Source organism: Parus major, chromosome 14, assembly GCF_001522545.3.
Source record: "Parus major isolate Abel chromosome 14, Parus_major1.1, whole genome shotgun sequence".
Lineage (NCBI taxonomy): Eukaryota > Metazoa > Chordata > Aves > Passeriformes > Paridae > Parus > Parus major.
This window is the reverse complement of record NC_031783.1, coordinates 11,253,857-11,280,932: the sequence shown is the minus strand read 5'-3', so window position 1 is coordinate 11,280,932 and position 27,076 is coordinate 11,253,857. Positions and strand designations below refer to the sequence as shown.

General features: G+C 50.3%; 1 protein-coding gene and 1 long non-coding RNA gene across 9 annotated transcripts in view; one reads left to right on the top strand and one right to left on the bottom strand.

Annotated features, from left to right (window-relative positions):
* Positions 1-898: 898 nt before the first annotated feature.
* Positions 899-22,657, top strand: LOC107211360. 7 transcript variants are annotated; one of them, XR_001524160.1, is made up of 6 exons: positions 899-986; positions 1,142-1,272; positions 13,693-13,847; positions 18,126-18,207; positions 19,441-19,533; positions 20,868-22,657. It is a non-coding gene; the product is annotated as an uncharacterized LOC107211360 (long non-coding RNA). The 7 variants fall into 7 exon arrangements; XR_001524159.1 differs by having other exon boundaries at positions 914-1,272; positions 20,868-21,060; positions 21,136-22,657; XR_001524157.1 differs by having other exon boundaries at positions 914-1,272; positions 20,868-21,241; positions 21,326-22,657.
* The window catches only part of ELFN1 (extracellular leucine rich repeat and fibronectin type III domain containing 1), a 101,954-nt gene continuing 83,202 nt past the window's right edge, over positions 8,325-27,076 (bottom strand). For both annotated transcript variants that reach the window (XM_015643309.3, XM_015643311.3), the window contains exon 4: positions 8,325-11,980. In XM_015643309.3, coding sequence (XP_015498795.1) covers positions 9,150-11,540 — 2,391 coding nt within the window. In that variant the 5' untranslated portion in view covers positions 11,541-11,980 and the 3' untranslated portion in view covers positions 8,325-9,149. The remainder of the gene's footprint in view (positions 11,981-27,076) is intronic.

The window sequence follows — 27,076 nt, the reverse complement described above, 5'->3', positions numbered from 1 at the left end:
GGAAATCACCAAGGTGCAAGTGTGTCATGATTTCCCTGCTGAGTTTATGAAATCTCTTGCTCATTAAACACAAAAGGAACTGTTTGCTTTTTAAGTAAAACAAATTTAAAATATTTTCCTCTTCATTGTTGTCTGAAAGGCTGCCTGGTTCCCTCAGCCTCTGTGCTTGCCAAGGCCACTGGGCTGCACAGGTGGGGCCTCTCTGAGTCCCAGTGTCCCACTCCAGATAAGGGCCCTGCAGATTCCATATCCCTGCTCATGTGGACACGAGCACAGGGGCAGCTCCTGGGCAGGGGACACCAAGTGCTGGAACTCTTGGAAGCCTGGTCCCCATGCATGGCACACTCCCCAGACTGCCCTCCAGACAAACTCCCTGTCACAGGTCTGGTCTGGACAAACTCAAGGTGAGGAAGGAAGGAAGGAGCTGAGCACAAAGCTGTGACCAAGTGCTGAGAGGATTCTGTATTTTCCTACTTCCAACTGTTTATTTACCAACATGCTGGAGAGCAGCAATCACTTCCTCATGCCTTATTGAGAAGCTCAGCTGTGAAATAACTAAATGAACCGTCCCTTTTTATTAGCCTTTGGACTGAGCAGAGGAGCAATCAGTTAATGGCTGATCAGTTTTTGAAGATGCTGAGCACATTACAAGTGCTAAGTATTATTATTTTTCCCTGCAATGCTTTATTTTTCCCTCTGAATACTCAGTTTGAATAACCCTTTCAATTACATTACCTGGTTTCATGCATTCTGCTCAGATTAAACACAGTGCCACTTACAATTCACCCACCTCAGTGGCTTCCAGGTCTCTGCAAGTCTCATCCTAACCTTTGCCTCTCAAGCTTGGGTAGAAACAGCCTTTGTTCTGGGTCCAGAGTCTGCCCCAGCTCTGCTTTGGTTCCTTTAACTTGAATGAATCCACATCACTTTCTGTCGGGCACTGCAGCCTCTGGTTTCTTGCTCTTGCATTCTGTTTTTCTTTGTTAGTAAGGGAACATTTTGCATCCTTTCCCTTTCCTTCCAGCCAGATTAGCTCCCTGGATAAGCTGTCTCCTCCATTTGCTAGCATCTTGTGATGTTTTTGGTTTATTCTTCTTTGAGAGGGCTTTGTGCTGTGCTTCCAACCCATCTTTCTCAGCAGACCTGGGATCTCCACCCGTGAACATCCGTGGCCTTGCAGAAAAGTGGGACTGGCTCAGACTTCACACCAGTGGGTGAATCCATCTCCTGGCAGCTTCAGAGCATGGATGGACCAGTCCTTCACAGCTACAGGTGGGCTCTTCTGTGTGTGCTGTTCTCTCAAGCCACCCTGGGGCAGGGACTTCTCAGTCACCTCAGCCAGAGGAGCCTCACAACTGTATCCAAAAGTGTTTCACCATCTCAGGTGGTTTCTGGAGCTCCCAGCTCTGCTCCAGCACCTCCATCTCTGGTTCTCCACCCCTGACAGCTGTGCTGGGATGTGTCTGGTCTTCAGGACCCAAGTGTGAGATGGTGGGAGATCAGAGGCCAGCCCACCCCTCATCTCACTGTCCTCCCTGGCTGCGAGCTCTGCCAGGGAAATACATTTGGAGTGGCCACACCAGGCACCTGCCCTCCCCAGCCTCTGCTGCCAGCCTCCTGGCATGTCATACCCAGAGCCCTGGTGTCTGCATCTGTCTTTTAGGAGCTGTGATCACCCTGCAAGGCTGGAGGCAGCTGTGGAGCAGCTCAGGGCTTGTCAGCTGTCAGCTCATGAAGGGTTTGTCATTCTTGGGACTGCTGTGCTTCTGCCTGGGATTTCCTAGGCAAAGATGTGTGTGTGCAACCTCTGTGGTGGGTGGGAGTGTTGGTACAGCCTGAATGATCTGAGGACATAACTGAGATAAGGTTTTTATGGAGAGATAACAAATTGCAGCACCTGAGATGGCTGGGAAAAACCCAAGCACAACTGGTGTGCAGCCTAAACTGAGCTGGACACATCAGGGATGTTTCAGCTGGATGGTGGCAGATGCTTTGTGCCCATGACCACTTTTCCAGGGGGTTGTTGGCTCTCCCAGCCCCTTGGAGCTACTGCCAAGAGCTGCTCTGCTGCCACTCTTCCAATCTTACTGCAGCACAAATCCCAGGTGGGGCAGGAGGGCACTCTTGGGACAAGCAGACTTTAAGCTCCAGCTTCAGGGAATGGAAACCTTTGTGTCCTAACTCCAAATGTGGTGGAACAAGATTAATTAATTTAGCTGCATTGCATGAAGAGTGCCAGTGTTTACTTGTGAGACCACAGAGGAGCTTTCACAGTACCCAGAGAGGCCTCCTGCATCTGGATGGGCTGGGAGCTCTTGATTGCAAGCCCAAGGAGAGCTCTGCTGCATAAAAGCAATGCTGAGAGGAACAGATTTAAGAGGCCCCCAGCAGAGACAAGCTGCAGGCACCACACACAAACTGAGGCATTCCATCACATTTCTGCAGATCAGGTCAAGCCAGCCAGGGGCTTCTGCAAGGATGGAGGAGTCTGTCAAGGCTGGATGCTGTGGTGGGATGAGCTGGACTGGAGGGCTGCTAGGACAGCAAGTGAGGTGGGAGGAAATGTGGATGTTGTGTGTGGGGCTGATTGCTTCCTTTCACAGCTGAGAACACTGATGTTTTCAGTGTTTATGACAGACCCAGAGCAGAGCCCTCATCAGGAGATGAGCAAGACAATGCAGGGGACAACACTCACAGATCTTAATGGATGAGACAGACCAGGAGAGAAGAGCTCATTAGAAAAGGGCACTGCACGGTGAGGGGAGGACAGGATGTAAGCTGTGTGAAAGCTGATAAAAGACAGAAATGGAAATCTTTTCGTCCCAAAGAAAGCAAGGATGGAGTACATTAATGAGCTCTTTAATGGCAAGGCAAGTAAAGGTGAGCAGCAAATGGCTATTGCCAGACAGCTGAGCTGAGTGTGAAAAAACAGATGTTGGTGGGATGTGAGAAGCGATTGAGCTCGTACAGGAACAACAGCACAACCCTGTGATTAACGTTCCCACTGAATTATTGAGAAGGCACACACACAAACTTGGAGACTTGGCAGGCTCCTCTGGCTACTCTGCAGGGACAGGGAGGTTGCAGAGGGATGGATACAGGCATGTTGACATCCAATTTGGACCAAAAGGGCAGCAAAACTAAAGTAAAACCTGGCATCCTGCTTGGCTACTCCCCACATGATGAAAATCCACATCCCCCTGTCTTCTCATCCCTTGCACAGAGGAAACTGAGTCCAGAAAACTGGCTTCACTCTAGGTCAGATGGTCTCCCTCTATTAAGTTCTGGATGAGGGGGAAGGGGGGAATGAGCAAAACTCTCAAGGCAGCATTTGTATAATCTCTACCACCCTTTTGGTGGTGCTGGTGAGCTGGCTGAGAGGGGTAAAACAGAAGCTGTGACACAGAGGAGATATGAAAAATTGGAGCCTAAGTAAATTCAGGTGAAGCCAAAGTCACTGCTCCCAGCCAAGGAGCTGGGTTGGTTTCTCCAGCAGCACTGGCCATGCCCACCAGCACCTTCACCACCTTCAGTGCCTTGGGCACTGCTGCACACCAGGAGGTGGAAGTGAAGGAAATGAAATGTGCTATTTGCCTTGCTCTGGAGAACAGTTTAATCTCAGAACACTTACCCAGAAAAACTGACCCAGGGCCAGTGGTGGAAAGCCTGTAGTGAGGGGAAAAGGGAGAGAGGAGCTGGAGGAGAGGCTGGGGCACCTCTGAAGTTCACACCTGCCTGGCCATGGCAGTGCTGCAGCCACGCTACAAGACCTGTTCACATGCCCTACACATTTAAGGCAGGATCAGTGCTTTTCCCAAATAAACCCTGAAACCCATCCCCTCCCCTCTCCTCCGCTCTGTCCCATCCTGGTTCCATGTGCATCCACGTACTCACAGCTCCGAGCTGTCCCCAAAGGGTGACTCTGTCCCCAAAGGGTGACACTGTCCCCACAGGGCACTGCAGAGGGCAGGGACACGATGCGCACCGAACGGGAGCTGACACCAAGGTGAACAGGTCCCAGAACCTGCAGCTGGGTGCTGTTGTTGGGCCTCCCCCTGACGAGCACTCACAGATGCAAATAAATTCTGACTTGGGCTCCCAAATTCCTGCTCTGCTGGCTGTGCTAAAAATAGCCCAACGCAGTGCGTGCTGGCTTCATCAGCCTCATCGATCCGCGCTCCTGGGTCCGGTCCAGCCGCAGCGCATCCTCCGCTGCCTCCCTGGACCCCTCCTCGCCCTTGTGCTGTGGAAACACCTCCACCGCACTGTCCTCCACCCCTGCTGACCCCTGCCCCTGCAGACGAGGTGATTTATTGCTCCACAGCCCGTCAGGCAGCCGAGCTGCAGCAGGGGGATGTCGCGGGTCCCGCTTTCCGCAGAGCTGCATCCAACACCGCGATGAGTTTGGGGCTCAGGGCCACGGAGCTCTTGGTTCAGGGAAGGACTGACCTCAAAACTGGGCAGAGGGGAGCATTTGGAGGGGAGTTGGCTGAGGATTGAGGGAACATGCAGGAGCTGGCTGGGCTGCTGGAGCCCAGCTCTGCCTCTCTGGGCATCTCCCAGGTGCTGATGCATGGGCTGATCCGTAAGCATCAATGGGCCTGGCAGAGGGACGGCTCCTGGCAGCCCTAGGAAAGGTGCCAGCAGCCAGGAAGCACTGCAGGTCACTGGCTTGATTTGAGCAGAGCCAATGAAGTCTGGCTGTTGTCTGGTCAGGCTGTTGTCTGCATGGGAGCACCTTCTCTTCTTAGGGTCTCTGTGCAGCCTCACAGGCCCCTCCTGTGGGACCTGCACCTGGATTCATGGCAAACTTAGCTGAAGCCATCAGGAGGCTCAAATTGGGCAGGGAAGGTGGAAGTTCACATCTCCAATACCCACCAGCTCTGAAGAAGAAGGCAGCTCCCAGCTCCCAGCTCCTCTCTCCCCTCTCAAGTGCTTTTCTGCATCAGGGAGGTAGCTGGGCAGACACTGCCTGTCACCACTGCCACCCTGTGCTGCTCCACATTCCTGTCTGTGAACGTGGCCCTTCCCACAGGCCATGCTTTGGAACAGATGGACACACCTGGTGTGCACACCAGGGCTGGCAGGTGCCCTCAGGAATCCTGGGCTTAAATGGTGCATGTCTGTATAAAGGGATGTTTCTGTCCTAATTTACAGGTTTTTAAATAATATCCAGGCTCTAGATGCCACACAGGCTTTGTAACACATGGCAGGGTCCTTTGCTGACTCTGGGCCAGAGTGAGGACTGGATTTACTCTCCAACCAGAAGCTGTCCTTGCTGGGGTGCTGGGGGATGGATCACAGGAAGGATTTTTAGTGCTGCCTTGGTCTTGCCCTTGAACACAGGCTGTTGAGACAACAGCAGTTTTGTGGACACAGAAAGGGCATCAGCAGAATGCATTTCCACATGGCCCCAGGGCTGTGACTACTGCAGGGAACTGTGATTTTGTTTCCTCTAGCCTCCCCTCCTCTTCACTCCAATGTGCCTTTCCTGTGCCCTCTCCTTTCTGCTCAGTGGGGAGCCCTCTTCCTTTGGATGAGTTTGGGGCAGCAGGAGCAGCCTGGCTGGACAAGGTATCACTTCTCTTTGCAGAAGCAGCTTGAGAGCTTTGGTGGTTGAACAGGAGACAAAACAAAGAACAAAAACACCCAGCAGGACACAGGTGATGAAATCCCTGCTCTTTCCTTGGAGCTGTCTATAAAGCAGCTGCCTTGGAGGGGTGGAAGATGCTGTGGACAGAGCTCTCCAGGCCCTGTGCAGAGCCAGCCCTAGAGCTCATCCACAGAGTGGTGGCCCTGGGGACAATGGGACCTCTTCCCTTTTCTTGTCTGGCTTTTTTTCACAGTTCATTTTATGGCATCTCCTGCCAAGGGATGTGGACCATGGCTGACAGGACTGCACCTTGTTTTGGAGGGAGGGCAAAGGGCTGGAAGGTGCTCAGCAGCCCAGGAGCCATCTGGAGACCTGTGGTGAGGCCCCACCAACAATGGGGTGATGCCTTAGAGATACTCTGGAGATAGAGGGGCCTAGACTTTTTCTAATTCTCCTTTTTTCCAGTTGCAGACAGTTTGCATGGGGGAAGTGTTTAATTTAGAAAGGCCAGCACTGCTGTATCACATTGCTGTGTTGGTCTCTGTTGGTTTATGACCAGTGAAATCCTGGTGTGAAAACAGAATCAGGCTTTGATTTCATCTGCCCCTGCTGTTTTACACCACTAACAGCTTTGCATTTCGATAGCAGCTTTTATTCTAAGAGCTAAATGGGCTTCACAGACAGGCAATTAATTAATTGAGCCTCCCCAGCCAGCCTGTGCCCTCCGTGCCACAAGGAAGTATTTGCAGAGGAGGAAACAGAGGCAGAGGACAAAAAGGAGCAGCCCCAGCTGAAGAACTGAGCTGGCTGCTGCCTCCACAGCGAGGCCTCACCCTGCACTGGCTGGGACATTGCTCCCAGTTCCATGGAGATGATCCTGATGCCATTTCCAAACTGGTGTGGGAATGGCCTCAATGTAGAGATCAGCTTAGGAGGTTCTTTGGGTATCTATCAGTGATTGTCAACACTGAAGCATCTGAGCCCAAATTAGCTGATGAGCTGCCATCACTTTGGACCACCCCAGCCTCTTGATAAGGAATCCTGTGAGATCATGAAACAGTGTCAGGAGGCCCCACTACTGTTTCCATCATCCATCCTTGCTGACCAGCTCATTTCTCCTGGATGGGACCTTGAGCAACCTGATTTAGTTGGTGACATCCCTGCCCACAGTTGGGAAGTTGGAGCCAAATGATGATGACTTTTTATATTATAATCCTAGATGATTTTTAAGGTCCCTTCCAGCCCAAACATATGAGGAGGCACTCAGGGTTTGCAAGGAAAGGCTGTTTCAGCTGAAGGTTTTGCTTTGGTCCAGGTGCTGAGATCTGGGCAGGGACCTGCCACGATGGCACTAAGCAAGAGAGGGGTGACCCTCAACTTCCCCCTCCAGGTCCTTCTCACTGCCTGGTGAGCAAGACACAGCCCTGGGAAACTGTGTGCTGTGGGCAGGATCTGGGGCACCTGAGGGGGTGGAGAAATGTGCTTTTGCTCGGGCAGAGTGAATGCATTCCTGTAGAAATTACCTGCCTTTTATTATGAAATCCTGCTAATGGTTTGTTGTCTACACAAATAACCACGGGGAATGAACTCGTGCACTTCCCAGCCTGCTCTGTGTCTTCCTGGCTCAGCTCCTTTCTGAACAAACATAACCTTTCGCAAGAATACCTGTCAAAATTGCTTTGAAATATTGAAGTAACAGGATGGGATTTTTTCTAACAGGTTTGCTCCTGGGCCCTAGTGCTCATCCATCAGGACTTAGGATGTCCATCCAAAGCGACTTGTGAGCAGGATGCAAGGGAAAAAACCCTGGCGAGCAGCAGGGCCTCACAGGGCTGCATCTGGGGAGCTTAGCACCTCACCTCACTGTTCTGGCTCCCTGGGCTCCCACACACTCACCTGGGAGCAGGGCAGCTCTCAGACCCTCACAAATCCTTCACTTTTTGTTGGTTGTGAGGTGGGTGAGAAATAGGGGTTTGTGACTCAGCTGGAGCTGATCAGGACAAAATAGTGTCCTTTGGCCACCAATATGGCCTGGGAGTGCTTTCATGGCTTCAACACCTCTGTTCTCACCTCATGTGAGTATTTTAGAGATGGGGAAAAAACCTGTGGAGTCTTGGGACAGTTTTGGACAGCAGTAGCTGAGGGGAAGGCGACTGCTTTGGTAGACCCATGAACACAGAGCCTTCACTTTCCCTCCCTGTCTGAGTGCCAAGGGCTGTTCAGGGGCTCCCCAGGATGTGTCAGTATGGGCAAGCTGTAAATGCTGAGTGTCTTTTACCTCAAAAACAAAATCACCCCTCCATTCTCTCCTTCTTCACCGAGCAGCAAGAGGCTTTGTGCTCTAACTCATCACTGCCTTGAAAGTGAGGATAATCCACCCCTCAGTGGCTGGTGCCAAGGGCCACCACTGCCCAGACACGTCTGTTTAGGGGCAGAGACCAATACCTTTTGATTTGCAGGAGAAATCCCATTGCACGGTGGCACCTGCTCAGCCAAGAGCCCTTCACTTCTCATCCCCTTCCCAGTTCCTGGTGGTGATGGTCTCCCACCTGGAATAAGGTGAAAGATTCTATTTTCCTGGGTGTGAACTTTTTTTCCTCAATGCACATGGAAGTGGTGAGAACTTGGACACAGACAATTGGTGGAAGAAATCAAAACGAAACACTTAGAAATCCAAACATTCCCCCCTCCAAACCAACCAACCAACCAACCAACCAACCAACCAAAATTCCTTCAAATAAAACTCCATCTCTTTCTCTAAAATCCATGATTAAAACCTGATACAAACACGTGAATATAGATATATATATATATTTTTTTTTTAGTAGATGTAGTATTGTTTTTTTTCTCCTCTCTCTTTCTCATTATACAGCAAACATTGCAAATATAGAAATTTTCTCTGTACAATTAACGACTTCGGTTTACAATGCAATGTGTGGTAAAACCTCTTAGTGAGTGAAAATGTGAACGGGCCTTCAACCGGGTAAAAGTCTAAACTGGAAGACTCCGTTTGCAAAAACAGCCCAAAAGATGGAGCTCCTTCTGGTCTCTTTTTGGTTTTTGTTGCTGTTTTTGTCGCTGTTGATTTTGGAAGGGAAGGAAGGAAAAACACAAACTGTTCACAAAGAATCCACAAAATCACGGAATAGGGACTCATGCAATGCAATATTGGAAAACGCCAGACCTCAGCTCTCTGCCCACTCTTTCATTTTCATTTTATATTCAATTTTTTCTTTTTTCTTATATTTTTTTAAAAAATCAGAATGAAACAAAACTTTTTTTTTATTCCCACTCCACAGTTTGTTTTGCAAAGTTTGTGTTCAAATTTGGTGCATGTCTCACCAATGTGAGGACATTTTAATATCTCACTTTATATATTATATAGAATATTTATAGATTTTTCATAATTTGTTCTCTCTTTCATTTTTTTATTGACTCTCTTTTTTTTTTTTTTATTTTTAATTTTATTTTGTTTCAAAGACAGTCTGAATAAAAATAGCTGCTGCAGATTTCTTTTGGTCCAGTTAGTGTGTTAAGTCACGAGTTGTGTGAGGACTCAGGACTTTTGCTGGGCAGAGACGCCCTTCCAGTAGTCTAAGATGTCGTGAAGATCCTCGTCTTTGGCAAACTGGACCTTTTTGCGTAGGGCATGGCCGGCTGCCATGTACTCCTCCTCGTCTTTGTGCCGCTTGCGGTTGAGTTTGAAGCGCTCCCAGATGCTGTGCGATGGTTTGCAGGTGTACTCTGGGCTGGAGGTGTAGCTCAGGTTGTGATACTGAGGCGAGAGCTGGGAGTAGGCCAGGTCTCTGGGGCGAGGACGGGTCAGAGGCTCCAGGATGGAGGGTTTCCTCCCGCCCATGCTGTCGTGCTGCTCCCCTGGGTGCGAGCTGGGGTACGAGTGCCGGTGTTCGCTGTACTGGCGGATCTTCTCCGCCTCTGCCCGCAGGATGGCAGCAGCCGGTGTCACAGTGAGGATGGTGTCGGTGGTGGGGGATGTCTTCTCAATGTATTTGGCTTCGGATTTGTGGCCCGATCCCTCGGAGCGGTAGGACCTGGGGCTCCGTATGGAGCCACTGGAAGAGGTGCTGGAGCGTTTGGGGGCCGCCTCCATGCTGTGGTGTCGCTGGAGAGGGTGGTTGTAGCTTTCCTTGTAGACAGGGGAAAGGAATCCGTGTTTGCTGGGGATCTGCTCTGATAAGAGCACCAGCTGAGGCTCCACCGTGGAGACTGCCCCCGACTTCACCCCTTGGAAGGAGGTGGACTCGGATTTCAAGGCATCGATGCAGTTGTTGATGATCTGGTTCACCTTGTCCACCTCCTTGGCAATGGTGGAGATCTCAGCCACAGAGCCCTGGGTGTCTGGCGGCAGGGACAGCTCACAGTCTCGCCTCTCAGGCTGCTCACCCGTCCTCACCTCCATGTAGTTGCCCTTGGTGGCCTTGGGGGTCTCGCTGCTCTCAATCAGCTTGTACTGCTCGACCTCGCCAGCAGAAGGTAGGTAGGGGATGCGGGTCACTGTCTCCCCACCCAGAATCTGTCCCTGGGACAGCTGGGTGATGCTGGTGGTCTCCATTTCCGGCCCATACTTCAGCTCAATGATGGTCTTCTTCATGCTGCCGGCAGCCTTTTTGTGCTTCTCCTCCTGCTGGCGCCTCTTCCGGAGGCAGTAATACACCACACCCAGGACAATCACCATGCCAAAGAGACAGCCCAGGATTGTCATGATATAATGGGTGGCAGTGGAGGGGGTGGGCACCGGCTCCTTGCGGTTGGGTCTGGTGGGGGTGATGGTGACGCAGGTGTGGTTGTACTTGGAGTACTGGTGAACAGAGACTACACAGTAGGTGTAATCTCTTTGTGCTACTAGGTTGCTCACGGTGATGTTCTCCTCCTTCTTCCTGAGCTTGGTGATCATGGAGGAGAAGCCGTTTTCGAACTGGGAGAGGATGTACATCTTGCTGAAGGGGTAGGGGATCTGCACGGTGAGGACGGCCGAGTTGTGGTTGAGGTGCTTCACCTGGATGTTGGGGCGCACCTCCGTCTCACCGATGGGCGTGAACAGGGAGAACTGCGGCGTCGTGCCGTCGCCAGAGGAGCACTCCTCCTCGGAGCAGGGGCTTTCGGAGGGCACCGTGGTCACCTGGTACCTGGGAGGGATAAAACGAGGGATCACAGTGTAGGAGCCACCAGTGCAAAGGGAAGAGAGCATGCTCAGAGCATTGCGGTAGCCAGTCCGGCCTTGGCCTAACAAGTAGTAGCCCATGTAGTCGGGCGGGGAGTCGCACTGCATCCGGTCGTAGGTGCGTGTCATGTTGGTGAAAGCCTCCAGCCATTGCAGGAAGCCGAGGAGCTCGCAGGAGCAGTAGAAGGGGTTACTGTAGAGTTCACAGACAGAGAGCTTGTTTAGGCCCCGAAAAGTGTTGCTGTCCAGTCTCTGGATCCTGTTCATGGACAGGTCAATGTTCACTATGTTGGGGCACTCCCAGAAGGCATTGGGGGTGACGGTCTCGATGAGGTTGGCCTGGAGATAGAGGTACTCCAGCTTCCCCAGGCCCCGGAGGATGCCCTCAGTGAGGTTCCTCAGTCGGTTGTAACCCAGCTGCAGCACCTGGAGGTTGAACTGTCCTGAAAAGGCACCGTCCTCGATGTAGGAGATCTCGTTCTTCGTCAGGTTGAGGTATGTCAGGTTGCCGAAGCGGCTGAGCGAGGCATACTGCACGCTCTTGATCTTGTTGTCGTTCAGCCGCAAGTCCACGATGGTGCTGTTGATCTGCTGGGGGATGGACTCGTAGGGGGGCTGGTTTTGGCTGCAGATGGCCAACCAGACGAAGCCCTTGTCCCCCTCGATGAGCCAGCAGTCTGCCCGCACCCCGCCGGCGTGCAGGAGAGACACGGCCGCCACGTACATGCAGAGGGCTGACGTCGCGGCCCACCGGCGACCTGCCATCTGGAAGGGCAGCACGGAGAAGGTGTTCCTGGTCTGCTGGAAGCGGGGAACAGGACAGGGACCAGGAAGGTGTGGGCTAGTGCTCCTTCGGCAGCTTTGCTTGCCTCTCCCTTCTCCTCATGGCTTGGAGACGGGAGGGAAGCGTCCCTGGAGAAAGCAGACCTCGGTGCCCACGGTACTCGGCAGCCAGCAGCCAGGGGCTGCTACCAAGGTCTTGGTGGCTGAGGCTGGTCCCACATCACCAGACCTCTGGCATCTCGAGGAGGGAGTCATGAAGTTAAGCGCCTGTGCAAAGGAGTTGTTCAGGCTTAGAGATAAGCCTTCCTCTCATTTTTTATAGTACTTCTCCTTGTTTTCTTTTTGCTGCACATTGTGGCGCTGGTCCCCATCTCCCTGTGCTTCCGTGTGTTCGGCTGTCCCCGCTTGGTCTCCCGGCTCACCTGCTCAAAAACAAAACACAAGCACAAACTGAGCACAAGGGAAAGACAGCCAGCAGTCAGAGGTGTTGGAGATCCATCCAACTCCCCTCTTAGTTAGGCACTCGCCTTCTCATTCTGGAAAACACCTTTCAAGGAGCCTTTGGTTTATTTGGCTGCCACCAGCACTATTTGGCAGCACAAGGGGAGATGGTCACTGACCATTGAGGTCACCCTTGTCCAACATCTCTTTTTTGGCAGTTGAGAGACCAACACACATCCAGTGCACCGTTTGTCTGACCTATTTAGGTGTCTACCTGAGGAGGAGAGGAGTGATGCCCCAGAAGTGTCTGTTCCTCTCCGCTGAGAGCAGATGAAGTCTAGACAACTCGCTCTGATGTAGATTTGATGCTGCAGCGTTTTGCTGAGGGGAATCCTGCCTGTCTCGTGTGCTGGTGTGCGCAGCAGCAGTGCCCACACAAGGGGTGCTGGTTGAGGACACGGTGTCTCTCTGCTGGCACTGCCATGTGGCATCTGGGATACAGCGCAGCATCAAACGCTTGTCCCGTTGCTGGGAACATGAGCAGTCATTTCAGGGCACTCTTTGCAAAGCCCACTGGTGTGACTGTCAACCACCCAGTGTCCTTGTCCCTGCTGGGGGCTTGTTGCCTTTCTCCAAGGCCTCTCCCTTCCAGGAAAAATGATGCAGAGGTGTGGAAAACCAGCGAACATTCAGTGGCATAACGAGCATTTGCAGAGGATGGGACAAGACTTTTCCTCCCCAGACAGAAACATCTGTTTGAAGACTAGAAAAAGTCTTCACTAGACACAAACCTGTGGGGCTGCCAGCAGCCTCACTCCCCACAGAGAAATTAATTTCTTGCTCACATTTTCCATTTTTTCCCCCTAAATTTTTTGACTAAGAATAAATTTCCATGGACAGCTCTTACTTCTTTTTCTGATTTCTTAGGGAAAAAGAAAGGCAAAAGAGGAGAGGTGGGAAATGCATGAACATCAGCCTCTCCTGGGTCATGCTTTCCCATAAGATACTGAAAACATCATCTGTGGATATCTCTACTGCCAGACAGAACTCTGGGCTGGTAGGATGGATGCAGTGAGATGTTGTGGCAGAGATGGAGTTGCCCACAAATGGAGAGAAATCATCATGGCTTATCTAGAAATATCCTTCTTTGAACTTTTTTTTGGGAACAGAAACATTATTTGTCTCCCTTGTCCAAGGGCAGACTGTAGAAGCCAGGGAAGACACCACCAATACTCCTTGGAAACATAGCTGGTAAGAACTGGAGGTTTCTTGGGAAGTTGTGGTGGAGACAGGGCCACATCTTACATCCAAATTGTCTTTCACAAAATGTGAAAAACTGTATAAATCCAGAAACAGTATTCCAAACCATTTCACAGTGCCCAGGCTGGACTGCTCTTGGCGCTACATCCCTGAAAATTGTGTGGGGCTGACTGTTTAGAGGCAGATGCTACACTCTGACCCTTGTCCCAAAGAAGCCAGGTTCTTTTCCAGCCACAATACAATACCAGGCAGGGTAGGAGACCATTTTTCATTGCAGAGATCCCTGTTCACCATTCAGTGTATACCCTGGTAAACAGGCCAGTAATAATAAGCAGTAAAACAGTTTATTTGGTTGGATTGTGAACAATGAGTCTGCTCCCTGGTGACGCTTAGGTTTCCATTACATGAATAACAAGACCTTCTCTCACATCAGCTCTCTGCAAATGAGACTTTCCAGACACCTTGTCCTCCATGTGCTGTCACTGCCATGGGATGCTCTGCCAGTACCTGGAAGTCCATTTTAACAAAGCTGAGTCCTTGGAGCCAGCGAGGAAGGGAAGAGGGACTGTGCTCCCTGGGAGATTGCAGGTGAGTGGCCCCCCTTGCCACCCCCACAGCGAGACACAGGCTGCAGTGCCAGACTGAAACACGTCTGCTGCTGCATGCCTCTGGTGTTAGACAGCTCAATTAACCTCTCTGCACTCCAGCCTCCTCTCTGGTACCGTGAGATAATGATAGCACTTCACAGGGTGGTGGGAGACTGAAGCAAAGTGCCCTGAGCTCCTCTTGTTGGGGTGAAAATCCCAGCACATGCATTATGATGCAGGTGGAGACTTTCTCTCTAGGTGTGCCAGCTCTCCTCTACCACAGGGAGCAGCCTGGCTGCTCCTCCTGCATCCTGTGGGGATGTATGTTGCCCCTGAGGGTGTGGGATGAGGGTACTCCTGGCCTGCAGAGACAGAAGCAATGGCTTGCCCCAGTTGTCCCCTCAGGGTGGCACTTGATTCCAGCATCTCCCTGTCCTCCTCCATGGACTTGTGGATTCCTGCAGGCAAGGGAAGCCCTGCCAAAGCCAGCACAGGCAGCAGGAAGGGATGCACTCAGCATATTCTCTTCAGCAAGCACTTTGTCTCCTCTATTTCCCATTGTGACCCAACCACCCTGTCTGGGCAAACCTGTGTTTGGGAAGGCTCTGCAGAGCCAAACCAGCCTTTTCCTCACAGAGGAATGTTCTCATCACTCCTCCCTAGGGAAAGGCTGTGGGCAGAGGGCACTGTGGAACCACCCATGAGCAAAGAGCAGAGACAGCCTGGCCACAGATGTTGCCTGATCCCCTATAGCCTGCCCCTATAGCCACCCCTGTGCTTCCCCCATCTAGCTGGAGGTGCTGGGGATGAAGAAGAGCAGCAGTAAATGACTCAAACACTTTCAGTGAGGCTCCCACTGTATGTTTTCTCTTCTTTTCCATACACTGCCTATCAGGCAAGTCCTTCCCAACAACAGAAAGGAGAAATGGCATTTTATCAGCAGCCTAAGTTTAATTTCAACTCATTAAAGCAAGCAATTTGCTGGTTTATTTGCTTTACAAAGTGTGAATAAAATGACAGCATTAAGGAGATGTGAGAGAGGAAAGAGGGCCTAATCTCCCTCTTTATTAGATTCTCGGGACATGACTGGTGAGTGGAGAAGTGGGTCTTGTTTCTTTGCACAAAAGGCATAATTGTTCATCTTGCTGGCTTCTGAGAGCCTCCATCCCAGCCCATGGTGTGTGTGTGTGTGTGCCCAAGCAACACCAGCACTGAGCATCCCCCAAGGATCTGGTGGTTTAACTCTCCTGCCTGCCTGATTCATCTTTGCCCAGTTGTCCTGAGTTTATTCTCCTGGTAACACAATTGCACATCCCTTTTTCCAGTCCTCTGAACTCCCACAGAGCTGAGAAAACCTGGGAATAAACCAGCAAAACTCTCACATGAAAAACAACCAGGGAAGTGGTGATTTGGGGGGGTCTCTTTTGCTGTTGGAGAGCGAAGCAAAAGGTAGGAATGAAGACAGTGTGGAACATGTTTGGAATGATGGGTTTCATCTCAGTCAGAGATACACTGAAGCGTGGCACCATGGTGACAATTACAACAGGCCACATCCACGACAGGGCCATGGTAGCCATGCAGGAAATACCATTCCTGCACAGTTACCTGGGCCCTGCAGACACTGCTGTAATTCCCTTTCCTTCTGCTCTCGGGAGGCAGAATGGTTTGACCAGCTGAGATGATGCTGGGTTTTTGTGGCTAACAGAGGCCAGCAAAGGGGAAATGACAACTCCCTCACTCCTTGCTCCTCCTGCCTCTGATATCCAGTGTCTGTGCTGGAGCCCAGATCCATGCTTCTCCCTGCTAATCCTCAGCCCTGACTGTGATATGCTCCCCTCCTACCCACCTCTGCTTCTCCAGCCCTGGTCCCTGTCAACAACCCAGCAGCAAAGAGGGATGGCTGGAATCTCGGGCCTGCAGCCTGCTCTGGATGAGCAGCAGCATCCTTATCCTGGCTGAAAACCCACAGAAAGGGAGGTGGAAAGGAAAAGGCAAAGCTGGAGCTTCAAAAACCAGTGCAAGCTGGCTGGGAAGTTTTTGCTTCCATTTCCCAACTAATGGCATCTTGGAAAATTAAGCCAGAGCAGCAGCTGCAAGGAAGCAAACAAAGCAGCCATGGGGGCTGGGATGGGAGCTGGCATTCAGTTCCTAATTTTGTTATTCTACTGAATGAGTTATTTCAAACTGTGGATTACATTTACTGAGGGAGCAAAAGATTACACGTGCGTGTGCGTGTGTATACACACAGCAGTGCTCCTCTCCTTGGCATTTCTGCATCTCCATAACTTCCTTTTCCCTAGCTGCTCCATCTCCAGCTTCTCTTAGATCCCCTTTCACAGCCACTTGGGCTGTTTTATAAAAAAAATATCCCCATTACAAAGAGAGCCAGAGGAAAATGGGAGTGGTACATTACAAACGTGAGTATTTGGTCAACCAAACAGGAGAGGAGGGAAAATTTGGCTAACAGGAACCAGATTATAAAGTGAACATTGATTCTTCATTAGGGGTAAGATAATGTAGAGAGGCAGCTCCAAGATGGCAGATAACACCTTTAATAGTGATGATATCTCCTGTAAATAGCTAATGTCCATCCTGTATATGTCAGGTGGGGAAAGGAGACTTCCAGGCAGATTTTCCCCTCATTCATACTCTTTGCTCCATGACTCCTGCTGGATGATGTTGGTCAGAATCACAACCTCCCTGGACAATAAAGATGCTCAGGCCTGTAAAATTCAAGTTCATTTTGTATCCAGACATCCCGGTTCTAATATCCTTCTCTGACAGGGCTTAGGCAACATTTTGTGCATCCCAACCTTATTCCCAAACGCCTCACAGTGTTAGATAATAAAGTTCTCCAGTCAATTCTGCTCTCTCTCCTGCTATTATTTATTATTTAAGAAAAACAGGCAAGGGAGAAGAGATATATTTTCCACTGAGGTTTGAGGAGAGATTAAGAAGGAATGAAGCAGAGAGGTGAAGGGGAGGCTGAGAGAAGTGTCCAGCATTGCATCCAGGAGAGCTTTTACTGAGACTCTGGGAGGTCACAGACTGCATGACAAGTGGCCAGGTTGGGGGGGATGGCAAAGAGAGAACTTTTCTGGGAGACACTGGGAGAAACAAAGAGAAAAGACATGCTTGGTCTCTATACAGGCACATTAATATTACCAGTATGTCAACACTCATGGGCTCTGTATGGTGCTGGGGCCAATCTCTCCTTGGCTTATTCCTATTTTAACCTTCATTCAGAAAGTTATGATGTTTACTGGAAGCTGATATTCAATCCCATTTAATTTAGGAGTAAACTTGGGTGCTGTAGTGTCTGAGGGGGGCCCTGGGTCAAAGCCACTGTGCCTCCAAAAGCCAGGATGAGGCCAGAGCTGCAGCCTGGGAATGGCCAGAACAGACCTGTTTGCACAACCATTTTTTAAGAACCTTTTCTTCTATGGCAAGACAAATTCTGGTTTAAAATGACAATATTTTGAAGACAAACTGTTGGGATTTCAGAAAATAAGACTATTCTGCTGTTTCTCAGCTGCAGTCTGAAGTCATTTACATCCATCTCATGCTGCTTGGTTTCCAGGGTCTGTTGAGATGACAACCCTATCTCATGCTGCTGTGGGCTGCTGAGCAGAAGCCTCTGCTGAGTTTAAGTAAATGCATAAATGATGTTCTTGGTGAGCAACCTCTTAAGCCCAGCTGGGGTAGCTGTGCATTAAACCAGTCTTCCAAAACATGGGCACGAGCAGCAGTGGAACATCAGCTCCAGCCCCTGACAGTGCAGTTGAGCCCTCAAGGAGCTGAGAAATGTGATGAGAGGGACAGAGTTAGGGGAAGGTGAAGAGGAAAAAAGTTTTAGGGGATGTAGAGAAGTAAGAGCTCTGATCAGATACGACTCTAACAATAAGAAAAGTTGTTTCCATGGGAGAAAGCTTCTCTAATACTTTCTTGATGGGATTTTTCCTTAGAAATAGTCAGTCTGAATCGCAGCTTCATTATGGGATGGCTGTGCTGATGGTAGGCTGGGGAAAAGCAGAGGTCTGGTGTGGAAGCAAGAGTCCTGCTTTCCCCTGTAAATAGTGCTGAAGATCAAAGGATGTTTTTCCAGCACTGATGCAATGGAGGGATCCAGCCCCACGCTGGGAAGTGGAGCTGCTGGTGTTCCTCAGCAGTGACAATCTGAGCTGAGCCTTGTCTCCCCTGCATTGTCATCCTCGCTCAGATCTTTGCTGCTGTTTGGAAAAGGGCTTTACCGCTTTCATTCATTAATTTATTTTTGCAGGAAGCCTGCATAACCCTTTGCCTCCCAGATGGGAAAACCCACTTCTACACAAGGGAAAATCTGGTGATGGATTTGTGAAATGGTGAGTTGTTAGAAATTATTTTTAGAGGTGCAAGTGTCTTTTTTGCTCTGCTTTTTTAATGGTTGTATTTGCAGAAGAACACTTCCCCCTCTCTCCTGCCCTTCCCTGGTGAAGGGGTCTCTGGCCAGTGCAATATCACAGTTTTGAGGTGGGCTGTAATGCTGAGTGTTGAGAGATGGACAAGAAAATACACAGCTCATCAAGGACTTCATGGTAATGATCTGTGATCTCTGGCTAGGCAGAACAGGATGTGCACACAGGAATTGTTATGTCTGTGCTGTGAGCAAATACCTCTGCTAACCTCTCACTGACTCACTCACCTTGGAAGCTGGTCCTGCTTTTCTGGTTGGAGACTTTCAGATGTCTCTTCCAATCCAGGCTATCTTGTGATTTTAATGATGTAGCTCTTGTCCTCTGGAGCTGAGGAGCCCAGCTTAAGGCTGGATCCTCTGGCTATCCACTTTCTGAAGGGGGTTTCTGCCCAGATATTGCTATATCTGGCAAGCCCCAGTGCCCTACAAGCCTAATTTTAGCTCAGTGCTGCAGGCTGGCTTCTTGTCATGGGCCAGGAGAAGGTTAATGATCATCTGGGCAGCCCTCCAAAACCAATCTAATGTTTATTCAGGATAACAGCATTGCGGAGGAAACCAAGCGTGACCACCTTCCACGTACAGCTCACCCATCTCTGCCCTGCTCCTGCAGGTGGCTCTGCTGGAGCAGCTCACCTTTGCCCACTCCTGGAGGAGACCCTTCCCTAGGTCAACTCAGGTCCTCATCAACATTTCCAACCCTGCCCTCTTAGCCCAAACAGATGCTGTGTTCCTACAGAAAAACAGTTTACCAGGGTCTGTTGTTTCAGAAGTGGAAATACGCACTCAGCTTTTGTTTCTTTATTTATTTTTTAAAATAGGGCACTCCTCATGGGTCAGATAGCCAGGCTACAAACAAATGTCCATTTATTTGGATATTTGGGAGGTGGGTCAGTGGTCTCAGCCTGGTGGTGGTGGTCTGATGTTGCAGGTCTGTGCTCCAGCTGGGTCTGGGATGGAAGTGAGGGGATGGAGGGCTGGTGCAGGTCAGCACATGAGGAGGCACAGGGATGTGAGACAGCAGTGACTGTACCTTCTGGCAGAGGGCAGAATCCACAAGATGGACTTGTGTGCATTTATTCACCTCAGCTGCATTTTAATGGCTTAATTTCAGCCATGAATTACAGCCTTTTCTTCCCATCAGCACAGCCCCTGCAGTTATTCCATCATACCTTTGACACAGCATGAAAGGATGTGCAACAGATTCATCCCAAGGATACCCTGCACCTGTAGGGAGGTGAGTACACTGCTTTCTTGGGGCTCCCCTTGGGCCCCTCAGGGCTCCAAGAAGGGATTGGGTACAAGCTGTAAAGCCTGGAGGCCTGAGATGTGCTGTGCTGAGGGAAAGATTCTCTTCCAGCAATAGGTACTCACAGATATACATGGCCCAGGAGAGCTCTTGATGCTTCCCTTGGGGTGCAGGAAAAATTGTACTGATAGCAAAAAGTGTTTTCTGAGGCAGCCCTGAGATGCTGGTACTGGCTTCAGCATCAACAGTCCCAAAATAGCTGGCTCTCACTGTCTTCCCAGGCATGCTGAGAGGCACTGTGAGAACATCTATTTAGCAGTGTCTCTGGAGAACACTGGCAATGTGCTTCCTGCTACCTGAGATGGTCAGGGAGATGGCTGGGCAGCCAGATGGCCATATATGCTTGGAGCTGGTATAAATGTCTCATTTGATTATGTTTACAGCACAATCAAAAGGATCCTAGATTCCTGAGCAGGTATCTTTATTATGCTAAATCTGAACAGAACAGAGATACTCCACTGTGGGCTTGGCTGGTTAAACATGGTGCCAGGCAGTGTTTCTCTCAAGACTGGCTGGTTTCCCACTGGAGTATGCACTGCTGGGAACAAGCAAAGCCCATCTTTGCCCATGGAGGATACTCAGCTACAGGTATGAGGCTTTTCTTTAGCATGCCTAAAGCTCAAGCAAACAGCCTTCTACATAAAAGTTTGTGGCCAGACTCAGAGAGGCTTGTAAAAGATGGTTTGTGCACATGCTAAGACTCCAAAAGAAACTGTTTTTGTCTGGGCACATGGTCAGTGCCAAGCTGATGGTGGCAAAGCAGCAGTAGGAGCTAGTGGTGTGCTAGCGTGGGCTTGCAGCACACAAAGCCCTTCCTCAGCATCCTGCCTGCTCCTCAGCCAGCTCTGTGGCCACTCTCTGGGCCTCTGTGCTTCACTGCTGAAGGTATGGAGAGTGGGAAGAAACTCTGGAGTCCAAGACAACAGAAGCAGGGAGCTCTGCCAGCACTTGGATTGCCCGTCCTTTTCATAAACATTTCCTGTGGAGGTTACCCAAGCCCAAAAAGCAAGTGAACCCAAAACACCTACCCTCTTTGGAGGATTGGAGTTTATTGTTAATAATCTACTGCTAAAAGGGTAACATCTGTTTTGGACAAACTGTAATGAGATTTAAACCCCAGGTGGAGGGAGGACTTCACAGTAATAAATGACTTTCTGTATGTCTAAATAGTTTTAATTTTTTTTCTGGCAGAAATAGCTGCTTTTCACCTCAGGCTTCTTTTTGCCAGCTCTTTTTGTTTAATGATTGCTATTAATTTCCAGGGTGGCAGATGGATTCTAGGCTGGTGAAGTCTGAAATGAGGAAAAGCAACCCGTGAAGGTGCGAGCTTGCCGTGAAGGTGTGCACAGGTCACACATGCCATGTGTGGGAGTTTGCTTCCCGGGGGAACAATTGCTTCTAGGTACCTGCTCCTCCCCACTGGCAAGACTGAGCATCTCTCACTCATAAAGGAAGGTAAATTAACATTTCTGGTCACTGCTCGTAGCTCTGCCTGTTTAGACCTTCATTTAATAAAGCTGCTGATTTCAGCAAGGAGGAATTCAAACCAGCACCAAGTGCTTTGCTAATTCCAAGCTGAAGTGAGCTGGAGAGCAGCACGTGGTCCCCAGAACATGGAAAGGATGGATGCTGCCAGGTGATGAGGATTCCTCCTTGGGCATGAAACAGACATTTTTCAGTGCTTTTCCTGTGTTATTGGTGTTTATTTATTTTCTTTTAGTACTGTGGGATGTCCCAAACAGACAACCCTTCTCCATCCTCTGGCTGTGGCAGTAAATGTCTGCTGTTGAACCCAGCACACTCTGCCAAGCTCCAAGTGCCCAAAGGAGAACTTTCTTTATCCTCTCTGCTGCCATCTCCTCCTCAAGAAGCCTAGAGAATAATCCCAATTAGTGCTACAGTGTGGCCTCCTTTGTCTTCCCCTCCTGTGGAGCATCTCTGGGCTTGTCTCAGGAGGCAGGACACATGGGTAGCCAGGTGAGAAGCTGGATCTAAGAAGCCAGGCTGCTGATGGCCCACCACATGCCAGCACCCTGTGGGCAGACAGCTGTCCTGAGACAGGAGTGTGGCAGAGGATAGGGGAAGGAGGGAGGGGTTTATTTGCCTGGGCCTGGGTGAGCCCCTGGGGATGGAGGAAAGGGGGTAGATATAGAAAGTGCAGCACCTCAGGTGATGCAGATTATCTCCTTTAATCTCCTGCTCAAAATAACCCAAAGTCAAGTAAAGGAGGGATTACAGGGCCTAAGCCACTGTTATTGCTGGGGTGGAACAGACTTAGGTTGTTTCTGAAGGGCTCCTGAGGAAGAAGAGGAGCTGCAGCAAATATCAGCCTGCTGGAAAAGCCTCCTGGTGAGGGTGACTGGGTGGGCTGGGGACACTCCTGAGGTAGCCCAAGGGGAGTTGGAGCTGCAGGGACAGCAGCTGCTGGCAGATTTAGGAGCCTACACAGGGACCTGGTCCCAGGGAGAAAGTGTCTTAAATGCCCACTAGTCTCTTTGTTGTTGCCAATAGGTTTATTCTTAGTGCAGGACCCAAACTGCTTTATAGCCATTAATTATCCTAATGGGGAAGCAGTGCCCTGAAACCCATTTTACAGATGGGAAACAGAGCTCAGGAGGAGGTAAATGACCCATCAGGTTCTGGGGCAGGGCTAGAGTGAGGTGGCCAGACCCTGTCCCCCACCTCCCTCCAATTTTAAGGGGCTTTCCCTTGGATGTGTGTTCCCATCAGCTGAAGGCATCTCCTGCCCTTTGCCAAAAAGCCACGCCACAGCTCGGCTGCCGTGCTGCTGCTGGGAAAACTGAGCTGCAGAGCCCTATCCATCAGCTCCTGGTGATGACTCCGAGGTAGCAGCAGCACAGGGACTGTGTGAAGCAGGATTGCACTGGGGAGGGAGCAGAGCATGTTCATTTTAATGAGCCTGTCCCTGCCTAAAGGAGAGAGAAAGCGAGAGGCCAACCTGGTTTAATAAACTCTAGCATGCGGATTTAATCAGATGGATCATTGTTCCCCAGCACAGGGATGAATATATTAAAAAAATGATTCAAACTTTTCCCCTTTGTTTTTCATTTGTATTATGTGCTGTGGTGTGATAAAACATCCTGGGGCCAACTTGCAAGGCAATAAAAGAGATGGTGGAGGAGAGGAAGACATTGATCCATGAGAGTGAGCACAAGCACTGTGGGAAGGGAGGCTGCTGGCAGGCAGGGCTGGAAGTGAGGGGCTGCAGCATCCTCAGCCCCCACCAAAGCCCCAGGGAAGATGTGGTTATGGGGGCTGACCTGCTGTCAGCTCCTTTTCAGAGATCTGAGATGACTAATAGCAGTGTAAGTCGAGTGCTAAAAGCAGCCCTTGGTCAGGCATGAGACCTCCATCTCACTAAAAAGATCTGAGCACAAGAATATCCCCACACCCCTGCCCCAGGAGGGAAGGAGGGCCAGTCCCCACCTTTCTACAGGGACACCAGCACCTGGATTGTGCTGGTGGTGTCTTTTGGGGTGATCACTGGCCTTCCAGGGACAAACTTTCCTCTGGACCCTCCCCTTCTCCTTACCAGGAGCTGTTTCATCACTGCCTCCCCACTTACATGTGCCAGGCAGGGAGGAGTGGGGATCTGGGTGCTGCTTATTAATTCAGAGAAGTAAATATCTGCAAACTGCAAAGCAGGAAGGCAAGGGCTGTATTATGGGGATTTGCCACTGCTCCCTGTGTGAATGCCACAGCCCTGCGCCCCTGAGTGTCCATGGGGACAGCAGGCATTGCTTGGAGACACAGAAAGGTCTTGATCCAGCACAGCAAGGAGCAAGCTGGGTCTGCAGGCTGCCCAGGTGGGATTGTGTCACTGTGTGCCTCAGCAGCACCCTGCTCTGGGCCTGCGAGGCTCTTGCTACGTGGGTGGGAATAAAGCCAGCTTAGACAAAATAGTCTTTTGTACTAAATCCTGGACAGACCACCTGGAGCTGTGGACAAGGACAGAGCTCAGAGGCCTCAAGATGCCTCAGTGGAATTTACCTCCTTTGCCCTGCCCGAGCTCACTGTCCTTGGCTCAGGCTTAAATAACCCCCAGCCCTTCCTTTGCTCGCCCCTCTCTGCCCCATCAGGCTGATGCCACCCCGAGACACAAAGAATTGTCTCCCCAAGGATGGGACAGGGCACTCAGCTGGGTTTTTAACCACTCCACTTAGCACCAAGGCCAGAGCTGTCCAGCTGGACTAGACATCTCCCTGGCAGGTGACAGACGGGCATTTGGGTGGGCATTTGGCTGAAGGCAGCCCAGAGGTGTTTTTGATGGGGGACAACAGGTCCCCCTGCCATGGAGCAAAGCTGACAGGTTTGACTGGCCCTAGGGCAGAGAGGGGGTTTGTGGTGAGAACCCAGGATGTTTTACATCCTTCCTTCAGGGTCGATGACCTCCACCAGCAGCTGCAGGGCCATGGTAGTGTTTAGAGGAGGGGAAAAAGGCACCTCCTTCCTTGGAAAAGATTGCTCTAAACTCTGCCATTGATCCACTCACTGAAAAGTCATTTATGGCCACTTGGTGTTAAGTATCACCAACTTTGGCTTCTAACACATCACCGTGCTACTGCTCATTACTTCATCCATTACTGCCCATAAACACTAATAAATAATCCTATTTTCATTCTCCCCATTGTTTAAGTGGTCATTAATTGTAGTTTATATGCTGTCTTTGTGTATTTGTGTAGGATAGCTTCTTCATGATTCCTTGATTAACTGTGATTGATTGTGTATTTTAAAATCAATTAAAAGTTTCAACACTAAAAGGTAGAGTCTTTAGCAGTAATTCTCCAAGACATTGCTCCTCATAATGGAGCTATTGTAGTGCTGGGATCTATTGGTGTGCCACGTCCTGATCTTTATTTTCCAGATTTATGTAAATAAGTAAGTGTGAGTGTGCACATGGCTGTGTCTGTTGTGGGAGTTATATGGTGGGAAGTTTCTCACAGGGTTTCTGGCTTTTGTGGGTGACCAGGAATCATCCACTCCCTTCCTTAAAACACCAATGCAAGGGCTGAGCCCCATCATTTCCTTGCACTGTGGATCAATTTTCTAATTGTAAAGAGATGCAGATATGCTCAGCTGCAGGGGGCCACATGGGATGTGTGCTCTTCTGCAAAGCTGTTTTAGTGAAAGCCCCCTTGGTGGGGTGGAGGTGAGGGTAGGGATGGCTGTGAAGGCTTTTGTTTGTGGAGGTGCTGATATGATGCTGATATGATGGAGGATGAGGAGGGTGGCCAACACCTGGGCGTCAGGGCATGTGCTGGAGCACAAATCTCTGCTCTTTGTAGCATCATTCCTGCATTATATCATTGCTTAGCTCCTCATATTGCTGTTGTGCTGGGAAAATGTGTGTGTCCAGCACCAGAGCTGGAGGGAATGGGCTTAACACCATGCTCTTGTGCTGCATTGCCCTGTAAACCTGAATCCTAATTGCTTATGCCTCTGTGCACTCTGTGACTCCAGGGCAGCTCTGCCCAAGCAGCTTCTGATGGCCCATGCAGAGAATTAGGGGTGGGAAAACCACATAAGAGATTTTATACAGGTGCTCCAAGGTGGGGGAGCAGATCCCCAAGGACCAGTGGGAAATCAGGCCCTTGTAAAGGATCCCCTACTTGTCCCCCATCCTCCTGGATGTCTGCCTGCTGCCAGGAGCAGGGCCCTCCCAGCCATCTGCCAGCTCAGACAGAGGATTCCTGTGCACTAATCTGCTCACAGACATTTGTCACCCACCCCTCTCCCAGCTGCATGATGCAAAAAACACCTCAGTGCCCCAGTACAGCTGCTGGGATCACCTGCAGGGGAAATCACCAGTCCTGTTAAATGATGGGGAGACCATTTTGTGCAAGCCCTGGAATGGGATCACTCTGTTGTATTAACTTGCCTGCTTGCATTGATGTTAATGAAATAAAGAAATATAATGGTTCCAGACTTTTAAACTTCTTATAGCTTGATTTGCATAATGGCCACCGCTACCCTGAACAGGAACTGATCTGTCAAAAAATATTGTTCCAGTCCTCTATCATTCAGCTCAATGGGAGGTGCAGATTGGCCCACAGGAGCTGTTTTTCGCTGATGGAGTGGAGTTTGCCTAGTGCCAACAATAAAAAGCTAATATTAGCACGCAATCCAATATTGTAAAAAAGAAATTGGTTAAAAGTTATAGATCAATAACTGTTAACGTGGCTCTATTTTTCAGACAGATCATGTTTGCTGCTGCCTGCTGATGGGGAGGCAGGTTCCCTCCCTCTGGCTGGAGCAGCTCCAGGGTTCCTCCTTGGGGGAGCCTGGGGCTGCCAGTCGAGGCTCAGCTGTCCTGAACAGCCCTGGGAGCTTACAATGCTGCATGGTGTTTCTTGTGAAACCTTGTTCCCTCTACCCTGGACTATGAAATGCTGGTCAGGGCTGGACGTTAGCCCTGTCTCCACCTTCTTGCACAACCCTCAGTGCCTCAGATCCCCCCTCCTTGGTGTCCTACAGCAACCCCACTTGATGCCTTAGACTGTTACTCCTTGATTACCTGGACCCCTTCTCCTCCCTGCCCTAGATCTCTGCTCCTTGATTATCCACATCTCTGTTCTTTGATGCCCCAGATCTGCTCCTTGATTACCTACATCTCTGCTCCTCCATGCCCTAGATCTCTTCTCCTTGATTATCCACATCTCTGCTCTTTGATGCCCTAGATTTCCTCTCATCAGTGCCCCAGATCTCTGCCTGCTGCCAAGACAGTGCCTCTCCCAGCAGACGACTCCTGCAGTGCTCCCAGCTCTTCCAGAGCACCGGGACACTCTTAGCCCTGCAGGGCAAAGGGTGTTGATCTTGGCATGTGTCTGTCCCCTCCCTAAGGTGAGCTGAGCATCCCTCCTCCCCGCTGTGTGGATTTAAAGCATGTTACCCACATGGCAGGGACTGTCTCTCCACACCACAGTGTGTTCAGGGAGTGCAGACCCAAACCCTCAGCTGCAGCTATGGGGACAGGAGTGTGCAGGAGCAGGGAACCAGCTGAGCATCACCAGCCAGCGTGACAATGGCCCTTTTGCCCCCACTGACCTTGGGCTTGCCTTTGACAGCTCATTACAGCCTGCCTTTGATCACTTTCCTCTTCCCTGCTCTTTACTTGGAGATGCTGGAGAGCTTTCCTGACCAATATCATCAAAAAGGACATTTTTACTTCCAAAATATACAACTTAATTAGAACTGAGGGGAGAGAGCAACCAGTCCATAAAAACACCCACTCTGTGACAATCTCTGTACTGATTCTGTGGGAACTGGGGACAAGAGACACCAGGTTTTCAGTGGGAATGGGGTGGTTTCCCAAATGTTAGAAATACCACTCAGGTCCTGGACAAAAAGGGGCTCTTCCACTGCAAGAGAAGGATTTGGTGTGGAAATGCTTTCACCTGCAGTCAAACATGCTTTGCTGAGTTGGGACCCATTGAAAGCATGGACTGAATAG